Genomic DNA, 19,369 nt, shown 5'->3' with positions numbered 1-19,369 from the left:
TATCATTCTAAATGCACACAAGATTTCAAGAGCAAGGAAAGATTATTACGATTTACATTCAGAAAAGCAAAACAAAACAAAAACCACGTGGCTTTCCTGTATGCCCCTTCTTACCCTTTAGGGCAACACAATGAGAGCTGGTTGGATAAAACCGTACATGTATGGAGACTGTATGGTAGAGAAAGAGCCCTGAAATAGTGAATCAGGGTGTTTACAGAGAGGAGAGAGGCAGATGCTTCCTGCTTCCCCTCTATCTCTACCCACCTTTCTGCGGGTCTCCCTGGAAACCTAAAGAGAAGGATCTAAGACCCTTCGGAATATAAATAAGTCACTCCGGTGGAAAGATGTGTCCAAGTCTCCAGCTCTATAAAGAGATTATCTCCTTGGTACAGGCTCTTATCTCTCTCTCCAACCCTCCTTGAAATGTAAACACAAAAGTCCAGGAGTTAAATCTCTTTGGAGTTTTCTCACTACGTATCTAAATTAGTCATAAATTACTTTACAAGGCTTGCTTTTAACCCATGTTCCAAGTTTCAGTAAAATTTGCTTAGAAAGGCCTAACTGTACAAAAACATAAAATTATTTTCTCTGCAGTCCCACAGTCTTTTTATCCACAAACATGGTATATCTCTCTGTATCTTTGAAGTATTTTAAAATGTTTCTCCATAAAATTCTATACAGGTCTTGTTTGCCTTTCCTTTAATTTATGATTGTAAGTTTTCATATTTTAAATGGTACCTATAAAATTATACTTTCTTACTGATTCTGTTTTAGCAACATTGCTAAACTCTTATTAATTGTAATAATATATTTGAGATTCTTTAAGGTTTTAAGAAATGACAGGTCTTTTTCTTTGTCTTTTGATTTTTTTTTTTTTTAACTTTTCTTTCTTTCCTTGTCTTACTGTATAAGCTAGGACCTCAAATACAACATTCAGTAGAAGTGATGATAGCAGGCATCCTTATCTTATTCCTGATTTCTAAGAAAATAATAATGTTTTCTGTAAGTTTTAGGTAAATACTTTTTATCAGGTTAAGAAAATTATCTTCTATTCCTATTTTGCTAATCGTTTTTATTAAAAATGGGTATTGACTTTATTAAATGTGCTTTTTTGCACAGTATTGCAAAAAATTTCTAGAAATTTGTTAATATCTATTGATGGAATTATGTGATTGTTCTCCTTTAATAAATTGGTTTGGGGCTTCTGTGGTGGCACAGTGGTTAAGAATCCGCCTGCCAATGCAGAGGACATGGGTTCGAGCCCTGGCCCGGGAAGATCCCACATGCCGCGGAGCAACTAAGCCCGTGCGCCACAACTGCTGAGCCTGTGCTCTAGAGCCCGTGAGCCACAACTACTGAAGCCTAGAGCCTAGAGCCCGTGCTCCGCAACAAGAGAAGCCACCGCAATGAGAAGCCCACGCACCTCAATGAAGAGTAGCCCCCGCTCGCCTCAACTAGAGAAAGCCCACGCCCAGCAACAAAGACCCAACTCAGCCAAAAATAAATAAAAATAAATTGGTTTGATGACTTACATTTATAAACTTTTTCTAACATTAAACCGTTTTTACTTTTCTGGGTTAAAACTGAATTGCCCATGTATTGTCTCCTAAATATTAATATGATAATACAGGTAACAGTTACGTTGCATCTGTTCTAATAGTACTGCTTTAAGTGCTTTACATTTATTAGCTCATTTAATCTTTTAAAGAACCCTGTGATTTAAGTATTAGTAGTAGCAGCAGCGGCAGCGGCAGCAGCAGCAGTGGTAGTAGTAGTGTTTTTATTTTATAAATGGTGAGATCCCACACAGAGAAGTTAGGTACATTTGCTCAAGATCATAGGGCTAGAAAGTGGGGGAACTGGAATTTCAACACAGGGAGTTGAGTTCCAGAGTTCATGTTTACCCACTTCAAATATCACTGACCTGATTTGCTAATGTCTTTGGGTTTTTTAAGGTTTTTTTATTTGTTTTCTTCAATGAGATTGGCTTTTTCTTTTTTTTTCCTCTTTCTGGACTTTTTCTTTCTCTCTCTTTTTTTTTTTTTTTTTTTTCCTTTGGTATCAAGATTATACTGGCCTTATAGAGTTAGCTGAGTAGCACTGCCTCGTTTTCTGTTCTCTAGAAAAGTTTGTATAAGAAGAATGTTTTGGACTTCCCTGGTGGCGCAGTGGTTGAGAGTCTGCCTGCCAATGCAGGGGACACGGGTTCGAGCCCTGGTCTGGGAAGATCCCACATGCCGCGGAGCGACTAAGCCCGTGAGCCACAATTGCTGAGCCTGCGCGTCTGGAGCCTGTGCTCCGCAACGGGAGAGGCCACGATAGTGAGAGGCCTGCGCACCGCGATGAAGAGTGGCTCCCACTTGCCGCAACTAGAGAAAGCCCTCACGCAGAAATGAAGACCCAACACAGCCATAAGTGGATAAATAAATAAATAAATAAATAAATAAATAAATAAATAAAAGAATTGGAGGCCTCAAAAAAAAAAAAAAAAAAAAAAAAAGAAGAATGTTTTGTTCCTTGAAACACATTGGAGGAATCATGTGTAAAACCATCTGAGTCTGAAGACTTTTTCCGACTGGGGGGATGGGGAATTTTTGTTAGCTATTGGTTTAGTTACTTTAATTGTTATAGGACTATTTAGGCATTCTATTTCTTCTTGAAACAGTTTTGCTAAATTTATTTTTATAGGAATTTGTTCATTAAGTTGAAAAATTTGTTGGCATAAAATTTTTCATTGCATCCTTTTACCTTTTTTGATTTCTCCTAGATTTGTAGTTATAACCTCTCCTTCTTTCTTCATATTATTTCTTTGTGCATTTATTCTTGCTCCCTTATTTGACCTCACCAGATATTTAGTGAGATCAAAGAACAAGCTTTTGGCTTTGTTGATCTTCATTATTCTCATGTTTCCTTTTCATTAATTTATGTTCTTTATTATCATCATATTATCATATTGGGGGAAGTGGTTAATGCATTGTTCTCTCTAACTTTTTATGTGGAATTTCACTGAATTTCAACTTTTTTTTAGTTTCAGTATAAGTATTTCAGGCTATAAATGTCCCCCTGTGTATATACAATACCTTTTTACTGCATCCCCAAGTTTTAGTCTTTACTAAACATTTTTATTGTTTTCTGTATTTAAAATTTTTTTGGTTCTAAATATTTTAATACCCTTTATGATTTTTCTCCTTGATCTGTGAGTTATTATGGAATTTAGCCTTATTATCTTTTATTTCTATCTTAATGGTAATATTATTAAAGAACTTGATCTGTATGATATCTGTTCTTTGAAATCTTCTGAGAATTACTGTATGATCTAGACCTTTTCATTTTTAAATATTCAATATATGCTTAAGAAGAATGTGTTTCCCAATGTTGGATGCAAGCTTCTAAATATACATGAAGGTTATTAATTGAGCTTTTCAAATCTTCTTTATATTCACTATTTTTTTTAACTGCTTGGTTTATCTATTAATGAGTGAGAAATTGGATTTTCTCATGATGATGTATTCACCAGTTTTTCTGTGAAGTTCTAGCAATTTTTTTTCTAATATATTTTGAGTCTATCTTATGGAATGCACAAAAATTTGGAGTGGAATTTCTTTCTAGTGAATAGAATTTTATCATTGCTATAATAATGCTTTTTCTATTTAAGTCTAGATTTTGTTTCATAATTTGGTATAACAAACTGCATTTAACTGGTGAACTTATTCCTTTTGTACTTATTTTGATTACTAATCTATATGGACATGTTTCTACCACTTTTTGTTTTCTGTTTGTCATGCATTTTCTATGCTTATCTTTATCTGCTTTCTCACTCTTTCTTTTTTTCTAATTGGAGTATAGTTGATTTACAATGTTGTATTGCTTAGTGCTGTACAGCAAAGTGAATCAGTTATACGTATACCCATATCCACTCTTTTTTAGATTCTTTTCCCATATAGGTCATTAGAGAGCATTGACCAGAGTTCCCTGTGCTATACAGTAGGTCCTTATTAGTTTTCTGTTTTATATATAGTAGTGTGTGTATGTCAGTCCCAGTCTCCCACTTATCCCTCCCCACTTCCTCGCTGGTAACTATAAGATTGTTTTCTACATCTGTAACTCTGTTTCTGTTTTGTAACTAAGTGCATTTGTACCATTGTTTTAGATTCCACATATAAGCAATATCATATGACATGTCCTTCTCTGTCTGACTTACTTCGCTTAGTATGACAGTCTCTGGGTCCAACCATGTTGCTACAAATGGCATTATTTCATTCTTTTTATGGCTGAGTTTGCTCTTTTTTTTAATTGTGGCAAAATATATATAACATAAAATTTACTATCCTAATCATTTTTATGTTTATAATTGAGTAGTGTAAGGTACATCACATTGTTGTGAAACCAATCTCCAGAATTCTTTTCATCTTGAAATTTTTTTTCTTGATTTTTAATCGAGGTTTTTGTTTTCTTGTTCTCATTTTGCTCACTACTCATTCTAGCAGTTTCTAGTAGTATTGAATTTTTTGTATATTTAACAAAGTCTAAATTTAATATCTTTTTTTAAAATTTAATATTGGGTTGGCCAAAAAGTGTCTTCGGTTTTTAAGTAAAAATAAAAGAGTTATTTTTCATTTTCACCAAGAACTTAATTGAACAACGTATTCACCCTTTTATCCCACTACCTTCTGCCATTTTTCAGGCAACTTCATAATTCCATCTTCCCAAAACTTTTTATCTTTTTGAGCAAAGAACTGTTCCAGGTGCCTTTTACAGTCTTCCAGGGAACTGAAATTTTTTCCATTAAGAGAATTTTGTGAGGACTGAAATAAATGGAAATCTGAAGGTGCAATGTCTGGTGAATACGGCAGATGAATTAGACTTCCCAGCCAAGCTGTAACAGTTTTTGCCTGGTCATCAAAGAAACATGTGGTCTTGTGTTACCCTGATGGAAGGTTATGCGGTTTCTGTTGACTAATTCCGGATGTTTTTCGTTGAGTGCTGCTTTCAGTTGGTCTAATGGGAGCAGTACTTGTTGGAATTAATTGTTTGGTTTTCTGGAAGGAGCTCATAATAGAGGACTCCCTTCCAATCCCACCATATACACAACATCACCTTCTTTGGATGAAGCCCATTCTTTGGTGTGGTTGGTGGTGGTTCATGTCACTTGCCCCACGATCTCTTCTTTTCCACATTGTTGTACAGCATCCACTTTTCATCGCTCATCACAATTTGCTTTAAAAACGGTATGTTTTCATTATGTTTAAGTAGAGAATCGCATGCAGAAATACGGTCAGGAAGGTTTTTTTTGCTTAACTTATGTGGAACCCAAACATCAAAGCAATTCACATAACCAAGCTGGTGCAAATGATTTTCAATGCTTGATTTGGATATTTTGAGTATGTCAGCTATCTCCCATGTGGTATAACATTGATTGTTCTCAATTAATGTCTCAATTTGATCACTATCAACTTCAACTGTTCTACCTGACTGTGGAGCATCGTCCAGCAAGAAATCTCCAGCATGAAACCTCGCAAACCACTTTTGACACGTTCAATCAATCACAGCACCTTCTCCATACACTGCACAAATCTTTCTTTTGTGTTTCAGTTGAGTTTTTACCTTTCTTGAAATAATAAAGCATAATATGCTGAAAATGTTGCTTTTTTCTTCCATCTTCAGTATTAAAATGGCTACACAAAAATTCACCAGTTTTGATAAGTTTTTTTTTAACTGTATACTGTTACGACAGGTGTCACAAGAAAATCTAACAAAATTGTTTGGAATGAAGTTAAAGACAACTAAGCACTACTAGAGCCATTTTACGGGGAAAACCGAATGAACCTTTTGGCCAACCTAGTATCTTAAACTGTTGCTCCCAAACACTTTGAGGACCTGTAACTCTATTGCTTCTTCCCAACTACTGTGCTTTTTTGGACCAATATGTTAGTTATGTCCTTTTTGTTTACTGTACAAATGAGACAATAATACAGTCTTATACACAAGTTTGCTTACATTCATATTTGTGTTTACCAATTTCTTAGCCCTCCACTTCTCTTTCATTAGACCTTCCTTCTAAAATCATTTTTCATTTTCCTGAAATAAATATTCAGAGGTTCCTTTAAGTTCAGATCTGGTTGTGGTAAGCTCTGTCAATTTGTGTTTGTATGAATCTCATTATTTTTTAGCCTCATACTTCAAAAGTAATTTTTCTGTGTGTACAATTTTAATTATTATCTCTTTAAAAATATGTCCTCCTGTTACTATTGTTACTTCTTAGATGTCTGCTCTAATTATCTTATTTTTTCCTTTTTGAGGATGGGGAATAGGTGATTTGTGTTTTTTCCCCTCTGACTTCTTTTTTTGTTTAATTTTTATTTAATGTTATATATTTTATTTTTTAGTTTCTGGGTTTGAGTTTCTTCATATTTTTCTTCATAAAGGTAGAGCTTTCTATATTGGTGGATTCATGTTTTTAATGTTAATACTTACGTTTTTTCATTTCTAAATGCTCTATACAATGTTTTGTAAACAGTTTTTCGTAGTCTTTTTGCCTCATCATTTTAAATAGTCTTTTGTCATTTTCCTATTTTTATGATTTCCTTTTATTCAAACATTACATGTATAGCAATCTTATCAGTATCTGATAGTTCTAATATCCAAATACCATTGGGGTTTATTTTTATTGTTTATAATGTTTGCTTGTGGTTGTTTGTCCTTTGGGTGTTTGGGAAATCTATGGTTGTGAGCTCGTATTTGTATGCTCTTAAAAAAAAAAAAATAGATATCATTGAGACTCTTTTCCTCAAAGAAGGTTTGCATTTCCTTTTGCTGGGAGGCAGGTGGTTCTACTGACCCAAGTCTACTTCAGCTCCTTCTAAGTTTCTCACTTTAATTAGCTTTTCTCTTTGCTGCTGGCCCAAGAGTTAGTCTCCACATCAAATATAACCCTTGTTTTTATCATTTGTACTCATTTGATATAATTTTTTAAAATCTCACAGATATCCATTAAATTTCACAAAATCTTTATCTTTACCATTGTATCTTGTATTCCTATACCTTTATTTATTTATTTATTTATTTATTTATTGAAAGTAAGGTACTGGAAGGTTAAATCAGTTGTTCCTTTTCAGTTAGCATGTTAGCATAAGGAATTGAGAATATGGACAGAGCACTGTGCTCCTAGTATCTGTTCAAAAGTAGTTCATTTCTTTTAATTTTGTTCTGAGGTGAATAATTTTGGCTCTTCTTGACTTCATGATAAATATTTTGATGGCCGAATTTGGTCCCTAGGTTGCAGAATTGGTAACTTATATTCTTTTTACAAAACTGTAGGAACTAGTCCAGGCTAGTGAGCGATTAAAAAACCAATCCAAAGAGCTGAAAGACGCACACTGTCAGAGGAAACTGGCCATGCAGGAATTCATGGAGATCAATGAGCGGCTAACAGAATTGCACACCCAAAAACAGAAACTTGCTCGCCATGTCCGAGATAAGGAAGAAGAGGTGGACCTGGTGATGCAAAAAGTTGAAAGCTTAAGGCAAGAACTGCGCAGAACAGAAAGAGCCAAAAAAGAGGTTAGTAGTCAGGCAAATTTGTAGTGCCCATGGGGTAGTGATTAAAGCTGCTTTTTCAGACTAGTGAAATAATATATATTTCATTCTTTAATTTTTGAAAAGTTTTTTCTTTTTAGTTTGGTAATATGATTTAATATGAATTTCAACATTTGAGTTATCTATCTATTGCAAGGTAAATTCCCATGGGGAAACATTTTATTGGAGAAACAATTATAACCATGAAATCTGCTTTTTTCATTTTATTTTAAAGCTGGAAGTTCGTACAGAAGCTGTAGCTGCTGAAGCATCTAAAGACAGGAAATTGCGCGAACAGAGCGAGCACTATTCTAAGCAACTGGAAAATGAATTAGAGGGACTGAAGGTATCGTTTGATTTCATATTTATGAAGTTGAATTAATTTTCTCCTCTTTCTGCTTAACAGGACTATGCTATGTTCTCTTTTTGGTGTAGAGTAAAAACTAGCTATCCTTCAAACATAGTATTCTTAATTCTCATTCTTATCAATAGGAAGCTGGTATAGACTTCTTAATCACGCTGTAAGGAAAGGGAAGGCTGTATTTAGTGGGGAGAAGAAATCTTTCAGGAAGGAGTTAAAATATTTATGAAGGGCTGCATACCTTGACAAGATATATTGGTAATCTCATGGGAGGCATGGTTAGATGTCCAGATCCTCTGTCTTGTTAAGTGACTTAGGAGAGGCTCAGAGGTAGCTTTGCAGATACTTCTGTTAAGTGGGATGAGATGATAATTGGCCTGGATTTAAACATCTCAGCAGAAGTGCTTAGCAAGGGAAATCTTTGTGCCAGCTCTAGATTTGGACTATCTGGTTTTAAAGCCTAGCCTCATCAGTTACCAGCTGTGTAATGCTGGACAAAACATTTAATCTCTTTGGACCTTAATTTCTCATTTGTAAAACCCTATCTCATTGGTTTCATGTAAGGAGTACATGTACATGTATGTAAGCTGCCGTATCGTAAGTGGTCAGTAACTATTAGCTATAATAATAATATTATATATGTCAAAGTGAGAGAATTAGGATTAATTGATGTCGTATTTCTATAACACTAAATTATAATCTGAATATGATGTCTGCCTTTTCTTGACTCTACCCTTTGCATATCCCGATTCCTCTGCATTGTCTGCCAGCCACCACCTCCACACGCTCCTTGCGTGCCTAGTCTAGTATCTTATTCATCCAGCAAATATAAGAATGAAGTCGAATGTCATCTCAGGAAGTCTAAATATTCCTTGTTCTCTGCTGCTATAGAATTTTGTTAATAACTTTACAATAGCTCTTATTATAATTATTTATTCACAAAATGTCTCCCCACCTAAACTGTGACTTAGCTTATTGAGAAAATAGACTGGTATATTATTTGTTTTGTTTTGATTAATCATGATTGCACAGTCTTGGTTAGCTTTCCAAAATAGAGATGTTTCTTCTATAAATAATCTATGCTTCTAGAGCAGGATTAGTGTATAGAAGTCATTACGTTACCGTCTCAAATAACTTTCAGTCAGGGACTACTTTGTTTCCAGCACTATCTTAGGTGATTTTGGTAAACAAAAGAATCACAAAGTGCAAACTGGAGGAAATCTTAGAGATTATTTGCATTTGAGGAAAGCAGAACTCAGATGAGTTTAGGATTTTATAGTCTTAAATGATAGAGTACAATTTAAACCCAGGTTTTCTAATTCTCAGTACCATTCTGTCCACTAGTTTGATTTTTATTTTCTTCTGTAACAAACACTGCTCATTGAAAACTTGAGTCACATGTGTTTACCTACATATTAGACACTCATAATCTCTTGCATCATTTACAGATTTGGGAAATTTGGGATAATAATAAAACTACCCAATAAATTAGTTAATGCATTTAAAATGCTTAGCCCATGGCCTGGCACAAAGTAAAGGCTCAATAACTGTTAGCTATTATTATTATCGTACTATCATTTCTTTAGGATATTTTCTAAAAGTGGAATTTCTTGATCTAAAGGTATACACATGTAAATTTTGAAACTTATTTTGGCCCCTTTAAAAGGTTGTAGGAATCTTTACTTCATTAAGAATACTCTTCAATAGAATTGAAGAGAAAAAAAGTTCTTGAATATAAGTTAGAAACTTTAATACCCCACTTCCAAAAATGGATAGAACATATAGACAGAAGATAAATAAGCATATAGATGTCTTGACCAACAATATAACCAACTAGAACTAACAGATACATATATAGAACCCTCCACCCAACAACAGCAGAATACATATTCTTCTCAAGTGCAATTGATACATTCTCCAGGATAGACCAGATGTTAGACCACAAAATAAATCTCAATAAATGTAAAAAGATTGAGATCACACAAAGTATCTACTCCAATCACAATGGAATGAAGCTAGAAATCAATAGCATGAGGAAAACTGGAATGTTAAAAAAAATGTGGAAATGAAATAAGACACTCTTAACCGATCAGTGGGTCAATGAAGAAATCACAAGGCAAATTAGAAAATACCTATAGATTAATCAAATGAAAATACTACATGGGATGCAATGGAGGCAGTGCTCAGAGACAAATTTATAGCTGTAAATGCCTATATTAAAAAGGAAGAAAGATCTCAAATGAGTAACCTAACTTTATATCTTACAGAACTAGAAAAAAGGAGCAAAGGAAACAAAGCTAGCAGATGGAAGGAAATAATAAGGATTAGAGCAGTGTTCAATAAAATGAGAACAGAATAATAATAATAAAGGGAATGAAACCAAAGTTGATTCTTTGAGAGATCAACAAAATTGACAAACCTTTAGCTAGACTGACAGAGAGAGTGAGGAAGGGAAGAAACAAATAACTAACATCAGAAATGAAAGTGGATATTAATACCTATCATCAGAAAGCAAAAGGATTATAAAAGAATACTATAAACAACTCTATACCAGCAAAATAAATAATCTAGATGAAATGGACAGATCAAGAAGCACACAAATTACCTAAATGCAAGACAAAATATAAAGTCTCAACAGACTTACAACAGGCAAAGAGATTGAATTGGTAATAAGAAACCTCCTGACAAAGAAAAGCCCAGGACCGGATGGCTTCACTAGTGAACTGAACCAAACTTTTAAGGAAGAATTAACACCAATTCCTCTTAAACTCTTCCACAGAATACTAGAATAGGGAACACTTCCTAACTCATTCCATAAGGCCAGCATTGCCGTAATACCAAAGCCGTATGAATAATATCACAAGAAAAGGAAATTACAGACCAGTATTCCTAACGAATATAGACGTATGAATTCTTAACAAAACACCAGCAAACCAAATCCAAAGCCATATTAAAAGGATTATAAACCATGGCAAAGTGGGGTTTATCCCAGGAATGCAAGGGTGGTTGAATGTAAGAAAATAAATCAATGTAATACATCACATTAAAAGAACCAAAGGGAGGGGGGAACCACATGATCATCTTAATTGATACACATAAGTCATTTCACAAAATTCAACATCCTTTCATGATAAAAACTCTCAGAAAACTAGGAATAGAAGGGAATATACTCAACATGATCAAAGGCATTTATGAAAAACCCATAGCTAACATCATACTCAATGGTGAATGACTGAAAAATTTTTCCCTGAGTTTAGGAATGAGACAAGGATGCCCATTTTCACCACTGCAATTAACATTATGCTGGCAGTTCTAGCCAAAGGAATTAGATAAGAAAAGGAAATAGAAGGCATCCAAACTGGAAAAGAAGTAAAACTATCTCTATTTTCAGATCACAGGATCCTATATTTAAACACTCCAAAGAATGCTACCAGTTTCCAATCCAGTATAAGAACTTCAGAAGTCACCACTTTGTTCTAACAACAAGTAAAAAGCTGAACAAATTGAAAAATCAACAACTCTTCTTAGATCTGTAAGGGAAGTAATATCACAGAACCAACTGCTGTCCTCCAGACTGGAGAGAGTGACAGGCAAATATAGAGAATCACAACTTATGAGATCAGGAACCCTTGTAGGAAATCAGTACCAGTGTAGGGAGACCTGAACTGTTATTGAAAAATTGCTAGAGGCTCAGTGTGGACAAGTTTGAGAGATAAAAACTCCAGGGGAGCCTCGTCATTGGGGAGCCCTGACAGTTTCATCAGTTTTACATCCTGGAGCTCTACCAGGTTTTCACAGTGAATATCAGAGAAAAATCCCCTTGTACTAACAATAGGAGTAACAATTTTGAATTCTTCAATTTTTATTCTTCAACCAGAATCTAACTTGCTGGGGTTTTATCAGACCTAACTGACTTGAGGGAAGGGAAATATTCAGCCCCAGCCCACTCTAGTCACCCTGTCAAAACAGGTAAGTGGGGGAGAAAAACTGACAAGGTTGTCTTAAGTTCACAGTCCAGAAGCACAGGCTCAGTAACATACTGATATCCAATCTTAGGACTATAGAACACTTCCCCTCCCCCCACAGCTTGCGACCACATTACTAATAGCTTATTTACAGCAGTTCCTTTTACCCAGTACATCATGTTCACCTATCAACAAAAAATTACAAGACATACTGAAAGGCAAAAAACACAGAATAGAGCAAACATCACAACCAGACTCAGGGATGTTGAAATTATCAGGCCAGGAATTGAAAACAACTGTGATTGATATGCTAAGGACTTTAATGAAAAAGTAGAAAGCATGAAAAAATAAATGGGCAATGTAAGCAGAGAGATGTAATTCTAAGAAAGAACCAAAAAGAAATGCTACACATGAAAAATATTGTAACAGAATGAAGAATGCCCTTTATGAGCTTATTAGTACACTGGATACAGCTGAAGAAAGAATCTCTGAGCTTGAGGATATCAAAATAGGACTGCCAAAACTGAAAAGCAAAGAGAAAAAAGTGAAAAAACAGAAAAGAATATCCAAGTATTGTGGAACATTTACAAAAGTTGTACCATACGTATAATGGGAACACTAAAAGGTGAACAGAGAAAGGAACAGAAGAACCATTTGAAACAATAATGACTGAAAATTTCCCCCAAATTAATGTCAGACACTAAACCACAGATCCAGGAAGCTCAAAGAACACCAAACAGGATAAATACCCAAAAAATTACACCTAGACATGCCATTTTCAAACTATAGATAAAGATAAAAATCCTAAAAGCAGTCAGAGGTAAAAAAATACCTTACCTGTAGAAAGCATAAGGTAAGAATTACATTTGACTTTTCCTCAGACCCATGCAAACAAGAAGAGAGTGGAGTGAAATATTTAAAGTGTTGAGAAAAAAACCCTACCCACCTAGAATTTTGTACTTTGAGAAATTATCTTTCAAAAGTGAAGGAGAAATAAAGATTTTCTGAGACAAAGATTTGAGGGAATTTGTTGCCAGTAAACCTGCCATGCAAGAAATGTTAAAAGAAGTTCTCCAGAGAGAAGGAAAATGATATAGGTCAGAAACTCAGATCTACATAAAGAAAGAAAGAGCATCAGAGAAGGAATACATGAAGGTAAAATAAATAAAAGCTTTTATTTTTCTTATTCTTAATCTAATAGATGAAATGTTCAAAATAATAGCAACAGTGTATTCAATTATACTTATATATATGCTTATGTCTGATTACATGTATATATAAATATGCGTATGTATGCTTCTGTATAACTGAAATGAATGACAGCAATTATACAAGGGATAGGAGGCAGGAATTAGGATTATTTCATTTTATGGTACTTGCACTATTCATGAAGTGGTAGAGTGTTATTTGAAACTGGACTTGGATTGGTTATAAATGGGTATTGCAAACTGTAGAATGGCCACTTAAAAAAGGAGTTCAACTGATATGCTCAGAATGGGGAGAAAATTGGATCATATAAAATGCTTAATTAAAACCACAAAAGACAGGGACTTCCCTGGCAGTTCTGTGGTTGAGACTCTGTGCTTCAAATGCAGGGGGCATGGGTTCAATCCCTGGTCAGGGACTGAGATCCCGCATGCCGCACGACGTGGCCAAAAACAAGGGGAAAAAAACCCTGCAAAAGACAGAAAAGGTATGGAAGACAAAAATAGATACAAAGAAAGGAGCAATAAATAGAAAGCAGTAGCAAATATAATAGATATTAATCAAAAAAATCAACAATCATTTAGGATGTCAATGGTCTTAAGTATACCAATTACAAAACAGATTATGTCAGATTGGATCAAAAAACAGTATCTAACTATATGTTGTCTAAAAAGCCCACTTTAGGTGTAGAGGCACATATAGTTGTTCCTCAGTATCCATGGGGCATTGGTTCCATGCCCTCTCCGCACCCCATGGATACCAAAATCTGCACATGCTCAATTCCCTTATATAAAATGGTGTAGTACAGTCAGCCCTCTGTATCCATGGATGCAGAATTTGTGGATACAGACGCCAAGTGTCTAGATTAAGAGTACAGGCATACCTTGTTTTATTGTGCTTTGCTGTATTGTACTTTGCAGATATTACAAATTGAAGGTTTGTGGCAACCTGCATCAAGCAAGTCTGTCAGCACCATTTTTCCAATAGCATTTGTTCACTTCATGATTTTATGTCACATTTTGGTAATTCTCACAGTATTTCAAATTTCTTCATTATTATATTTGTTGTGGTGATCTGTGATTATTGATCTTTGATGTTACTATTGCAAGAAGATTGTGCAACTTGCTAAAGGCTCAGATGATGGTTAGCATTTTTAGCAATAAAGTATTTTTAAAATTAAGGTGTGTACATTTTTTTAGACATAATGCTATTGCACAGTTAATAAACTGAGTGTAGTGTGAATACAACCTTTATATGCACTGGGAAATCAAAAAATTCATGTGACGCACCTTATTGCAATATTCGCCTTTTTGCAGTAGTCTGGACTGAACCCACAATATCCCCAAGGTATGCCTGTAAGTGGATGGAGAAAGATATCCCATGATAACACTAATCAAAAGAAAGTGGAAGTAGCTATATTAATTTCAGACAGGGTGGAATTTGGAGTAAGGAAAGTTTTTGGAAATAAAGAAGGGCATTGCTGTTCACCAAGAAGACGTAGCATACTTAATGTGTATGCGTGTAACAACATAGCATCAAAATGCATGAGGCAAAAACCGACAGAAGTGCAGAGAAAAAGAGATGAATTCACTGTCATAGTTGGGAACTTCAGCACCCACCCCTTTATCAGAAATGGACAGATCCAGCAGGCAAAAAAATCAGTAAGGACATAGTTGAACTCAACATCCATCATCAATCAAACAGATGTAAGGACATCTATATACTGCTTCACCCAACAACAGCAGAATACACATTCTTCTCAAGCTTACATGGAACATCCACCAAGATAGACCACATTCTGGGCCATAAAACAAACCTTAAGAAGTCCTTAACAAATTTAAAAGAACAGGAATCATACATTGTCTGCTCTCAGACCATAGTGGAATTAGACTAGATGTCAGTAACAAAAAGATAGCTGGAAATTCCAAAATACTTGGAATTAAGGCACCACCCTTATAAAAAACACATGAGTCAAAGAAAATGTCTCATGAGAAACTTAAAAATATTTTGAACTAAATGAAAATGAAAACACAAATTGTCAAAATTTGTCAGATACAGTGAAAGCAGTGCTTAGAGGGAAACTTGTGGCATTGAATGCATATATTAGAAAAGAAGAAAGATCTAAGATTAATCGTTTTAGCTTCCACCTTAGAATACTAGAAAGAGAAGAGCAAATTAAATCTAAAGTAAACAGAAGAAAAATAATAAAAATTAGAGCAGAAATCCATCAAATTGAAAACAGGAAACCAGTAGAGAAAAATCACTGAAACCAAAGCTTATTCTTTAAAAAGATCAGTGAAATCGATAAGCCTCTATCCAGGCTAATTAAGAAAAAAAGGGGTCCCTTTATCTATTTTTGAAAGAAATCATATTCACAAGTTTTCTAGTATGAAACTGTTCTTACATTCTGGTAATCAGTTGCTCATATAAATAACTGAATTTCAATACAGCCGTGGATTTCAAATGTTAACTTTTTATTAACAATTTTTACTGTTAAATGTATCAATATATTGAGATGAGTCTGGTTTTATTATTTGGTGTTTTGATCAGGTTTTGTTTCAGGCTTATCTTAATTTTATATAAAGTAGAGTAAAGCTTTCTTTTTTTCTCTGTGCTCATAGAAATAAACTCTTCCTTGAAATCTGAAAAAATTCTCTTGTAACACATTCTTTGTTACTACATAGTAGCTTCTCAGTGCTTTATTTTATTGTTAATTTGAGACAATTTGGTCACTTATATTTTTCCAGTAAAAATGTCTTTCAAGCAGATTTTCAAACTTACAAGTTTGAATACCTTATATAAATTTAATAATTCCCTTGGAAACTTGAAAAGAAGGGGAATTACCTATCAATATAGTTTATATTATTTCATATATTTATAATTACCTTCACACTATAATTCTTTTAAAATTTTTCTTCTCTTTTCTGTGGTAAATATTTTTGCACAGAATATGCTTAATCTGTGTTTTGCCTGCTGTACTCTCCGCTATATCTTTAAACCTTTGATTGTAAAATAAAACACAAATACAAAGAAAAAAAGAAAAGAGAGACAGGATGCTACTAATATCAGAAATGAAAGACAGGACATCAGTATGCAACCCATGTACATGAAAAGGCTAATAAAGGAATACTATGAACAATTAATTCTTTGCCTACAAATTTGATAACCTAGATGAAATGGACCAATTCCTTCAAAGACACAGCTCCCATAACTAACCAAGGAGAAATAAATAATCTGAAACGGCTCTGTCTGTTAAAGAAATTGAATCAATAATTAATAATCTTCCAGAACAGAAAGCACCAGGCCCAGATGTATTCACTGGTGAATTCTACCAGACATTTAAGGAAGAAATCATGACAATTCTCTACAGTTGCTTTCAGAAGATAGAAATAGAGGAAATACTTCTTAACTCATTCTATGATGCAAGAATTATGCTAATACCAAAACCAGACAAAGACTTTACAAGAAAAGAATGCTACAGACCAATGTAGAAAGCCTCATAGGCATAGGTGCAAAAGTCCTCAAAAAATATTAACAAATTGAATCCAACAATATATAAAAAGAATTATACACCACAACCAAATGGGATTTCATCCCATGTACACAAGGCTGGTTCAGCATTTGGAAGTCAATTAATGTAATGCATCATTGATGTGATAAAAAGCACATGATTGTATCAGTAGATACAGAAAAAGCATCTGACAAACTCTAATACTCATTCATGATAAAAACTCAGTAAACTAGGAATAGAGGGGAACTTCCTCAACTTGATAAAGAATACCTATCAAAAAACCTAAAGTAACATCATACTTAATGGCAAGAATCTTGAAGCTTTTTCATTCAGATCAAGAACAAAGCAAGGATTTTTCCTCTCACTACTGCTTTTCAACATCATGCTGTATGTCTTAGCTAATGCAACAAAATAAGAAAACAAAAAAGAAGTATACAGATTGGGAAAGATGACATAAAACTGTCTTGGTTAGCAGATGATATGATTGTCTATGTAGAGAATCAAAAAAATTAACAAAAAAACTCCTGGAACTAGTAAGGCATTTATAGCAAGGTTGCAGGTACAAGATTAATACACAAAAGTCAGTCACTTTGGTTGGTATGGTCAGTCATACCAACCATGAATAAGTGGAATTTGAAATTTAAAACTCAGTACTATTAACATTAGCACCCACAAAAATGACATATTGAAGTATAAATATACCAAAATATGCATAAGATCTGTATGGGGGAAACTATAAAACTCTGATGAAAGAAATCAAAGAAGAACTAAGTATATGGAGAGACATTCCATGTTCATGGATAGGAAGACTCCATATTAGGTATCTTATGTCAGTTCTTCCCATCTTCAACTACAGATTTAATGCAGTACAAGTCAGAATTGCAGCAACTTCTTTTGTGGGTATCAACAAACTAAGCCTAAAGTTTATATGGAGAGGCAAAGACCCGAATAGCCAACACAACAGTGAAGGAAAAAAACATAGCTGGAATACTGACTTCAAGACTTATATAAAACTGCAACAATCAAGACAGTATGGTATTGGCAAGAGACTATACAGATAAATCATCTTTGACAAGAAAGCAAAGACAATACAATGGAGCAAAGATGTACTTTTTAACAAATAGTGTTAGAAGAACTAGACGTCAATGCAAAAAAAAAAAGAAAATTGAATCTAGACACAGAACTTACACCCTTCACAAAAATTAACTCAAAATGGATCACAGACCTAGATGTAAAACACAAAACTATTAACACTCCTTGACGATAACGTAGGAGAAACCTAGATAATCTTTGGTATGGTGATGACTTTTTACTTTCAGCACCAAAGGCACAATCCATGAAATAAAGAATTACTATGCTAGATCTCACTGAAATTGAAATTTTCTGGACTGTGAAAGTCACGGCCAAGAATGAAAAGACGAGGCACAGACTGCAGGAAAATGCAGACATATCTGATACAAAACTGTTATCCAAATATTCAAAGAATTCTTAAAACTCAATAAGAAAACAAACAACCGCAGAGTTGCACGATCAACATATAGTAATTAGTTGTGTTCCTTATGTCAGCAATGAGCAATCCACAATGAAATTAAGAAAGCAATTATAGTTACAATAGCATCTAAAAGAATGCCTTGGAATAAAATTAACCAAGAATGTTGTGCACTGAAAATTATAAAACATTGCTGAAAGAAATTAAAGGTTACCTAAAATAAAGAAAAGATATCCCATGTTTATGAATAGGAAGACTTAGTATTGTTCAGATGTAGTTTTACCAAAAGTGATGTACAGGTTCAATTTGATCCCTATTATCAACAGCCCCTTTTGCAGAAATGGAAAATGTGAGCCTCAAATTCATGTGGAATTGCCCCAAATAGCCAAAAAGCTTGAAAAAGAAGGCCAAAGTTAGAAGACCCACACTTCCCAATTTCAAAACTTATTACAAAATCACAGTAATAAAAAGAATATGACACTGGCATAAGAATATAGACCACTGGGATAGAATTAAGAGTCCAGAAATAAACTCATGTATCTATAGCCACAATTGATTTTTGACATAGGTACACATAAGTACTAAATCTGTTCAGTATAGAAAGAATAGTTCCTTCAACTCATGTGCCAGACAGCTGGATTTCTGCATGCAAACAAATGAATTTGGACCCCTACCTTACACCATATTAAAAGATTAACTCAAAATGGATCAACAACTTACATGTAAGAGCTACAACCATAAAACTCTTAGAAGAAAACATTGGGGTAAATCTTCATGACCTTGGGTTTGGAAGTAGATTCTTAAGTCACAGAAAGCATAAGCAACAAAACAAAAAATGGATAAATTAGACTTCATCTTAATAAAAACTTATTTGTATTGCATCAAAGGACATTTTTAAGAAAATGAAAAGATAACCTAAAGAATGGAAGAAATCATTTGTAAATCAAATATCTGACAAGGGCTTGATATCCAGAATTTATAACGAACTCCTACAACTTAACAGAAAAGATAAACTGCCCAATCAAACAATGGGCAATAACTTGCATACACATTTCTCCAAAGAAGATATATTAGTAGCCAATAAGCACATGAAAAGATGTTCAGCATCATTAATTATTAGGGAAATGAAGTTAAAACCACAAGATACCACTTCATACCTACTAAGATGGCTAAAATTAAAAACAAAAGCAAAATAAGTGCTCGCAGGAATATGGAAACAATTGGTGATTCCTCAATAAAAGTAAACGTAGAATTACCATATG

At 34.1% G+C, this 19,369-nt stretch overlaps 1 protein-coding gene across 14 annotated transcripts in view; it reads left to right on the top strand.

Moving 5' to 3' along the window:
- The window catches only part of CDC42BPA (CDC42 binding protein kinase alpha), a 322,438-nt gene that overhangs the window by 201,858 nt on the left and 101,211 nt on the right, over positions 1 to 19,369 (top strand). For 12 of the 14 annotated variants that reach the window (XM_007167178.2, XM_007167177.2, XM_007167183.2 and 9 more), the window contains exons 13-14: positions 7,318 to 7,560; positions 7,811 to 7,921. In XM_007167178.2, coding sequence (XP_007167240.2) covers positions 7,318 to 7,560; positions 7,811 to 7,921 — 354 coding nt within the window. The remainder of the gene's footprint in view (positions 1 to 7,317; positions 7,561 to 7,810; positions 7,922 to 19,369) is intronic. The other 2 variants (XM_007167184.2, XM_007167189.2) reach the window with 1 other exon arrangement.

The sequence above is a fragment of the Balaenoptera acutorostrata genome, chromosome 1 (genome assembly GCF_949987535.1).
Source record: "Balaenoptera acutorostrata chromosome 1, mBalAcu1.1, whole genome shotgun sequence".
NCBI classification, from domain to species: domain Eukaryota; kingdom Metazoa; phylum Chordata; class Mammalia; order Artiodactyla; family Balaenopteridae; genus Balaenoptera; species Balaenoptera acutorostrata.
The sequence above is the reverse complement of the archived record's forward strand: the minus strand, read 5'-3'. Positions and strand labels throughout refer to the sequence as shown.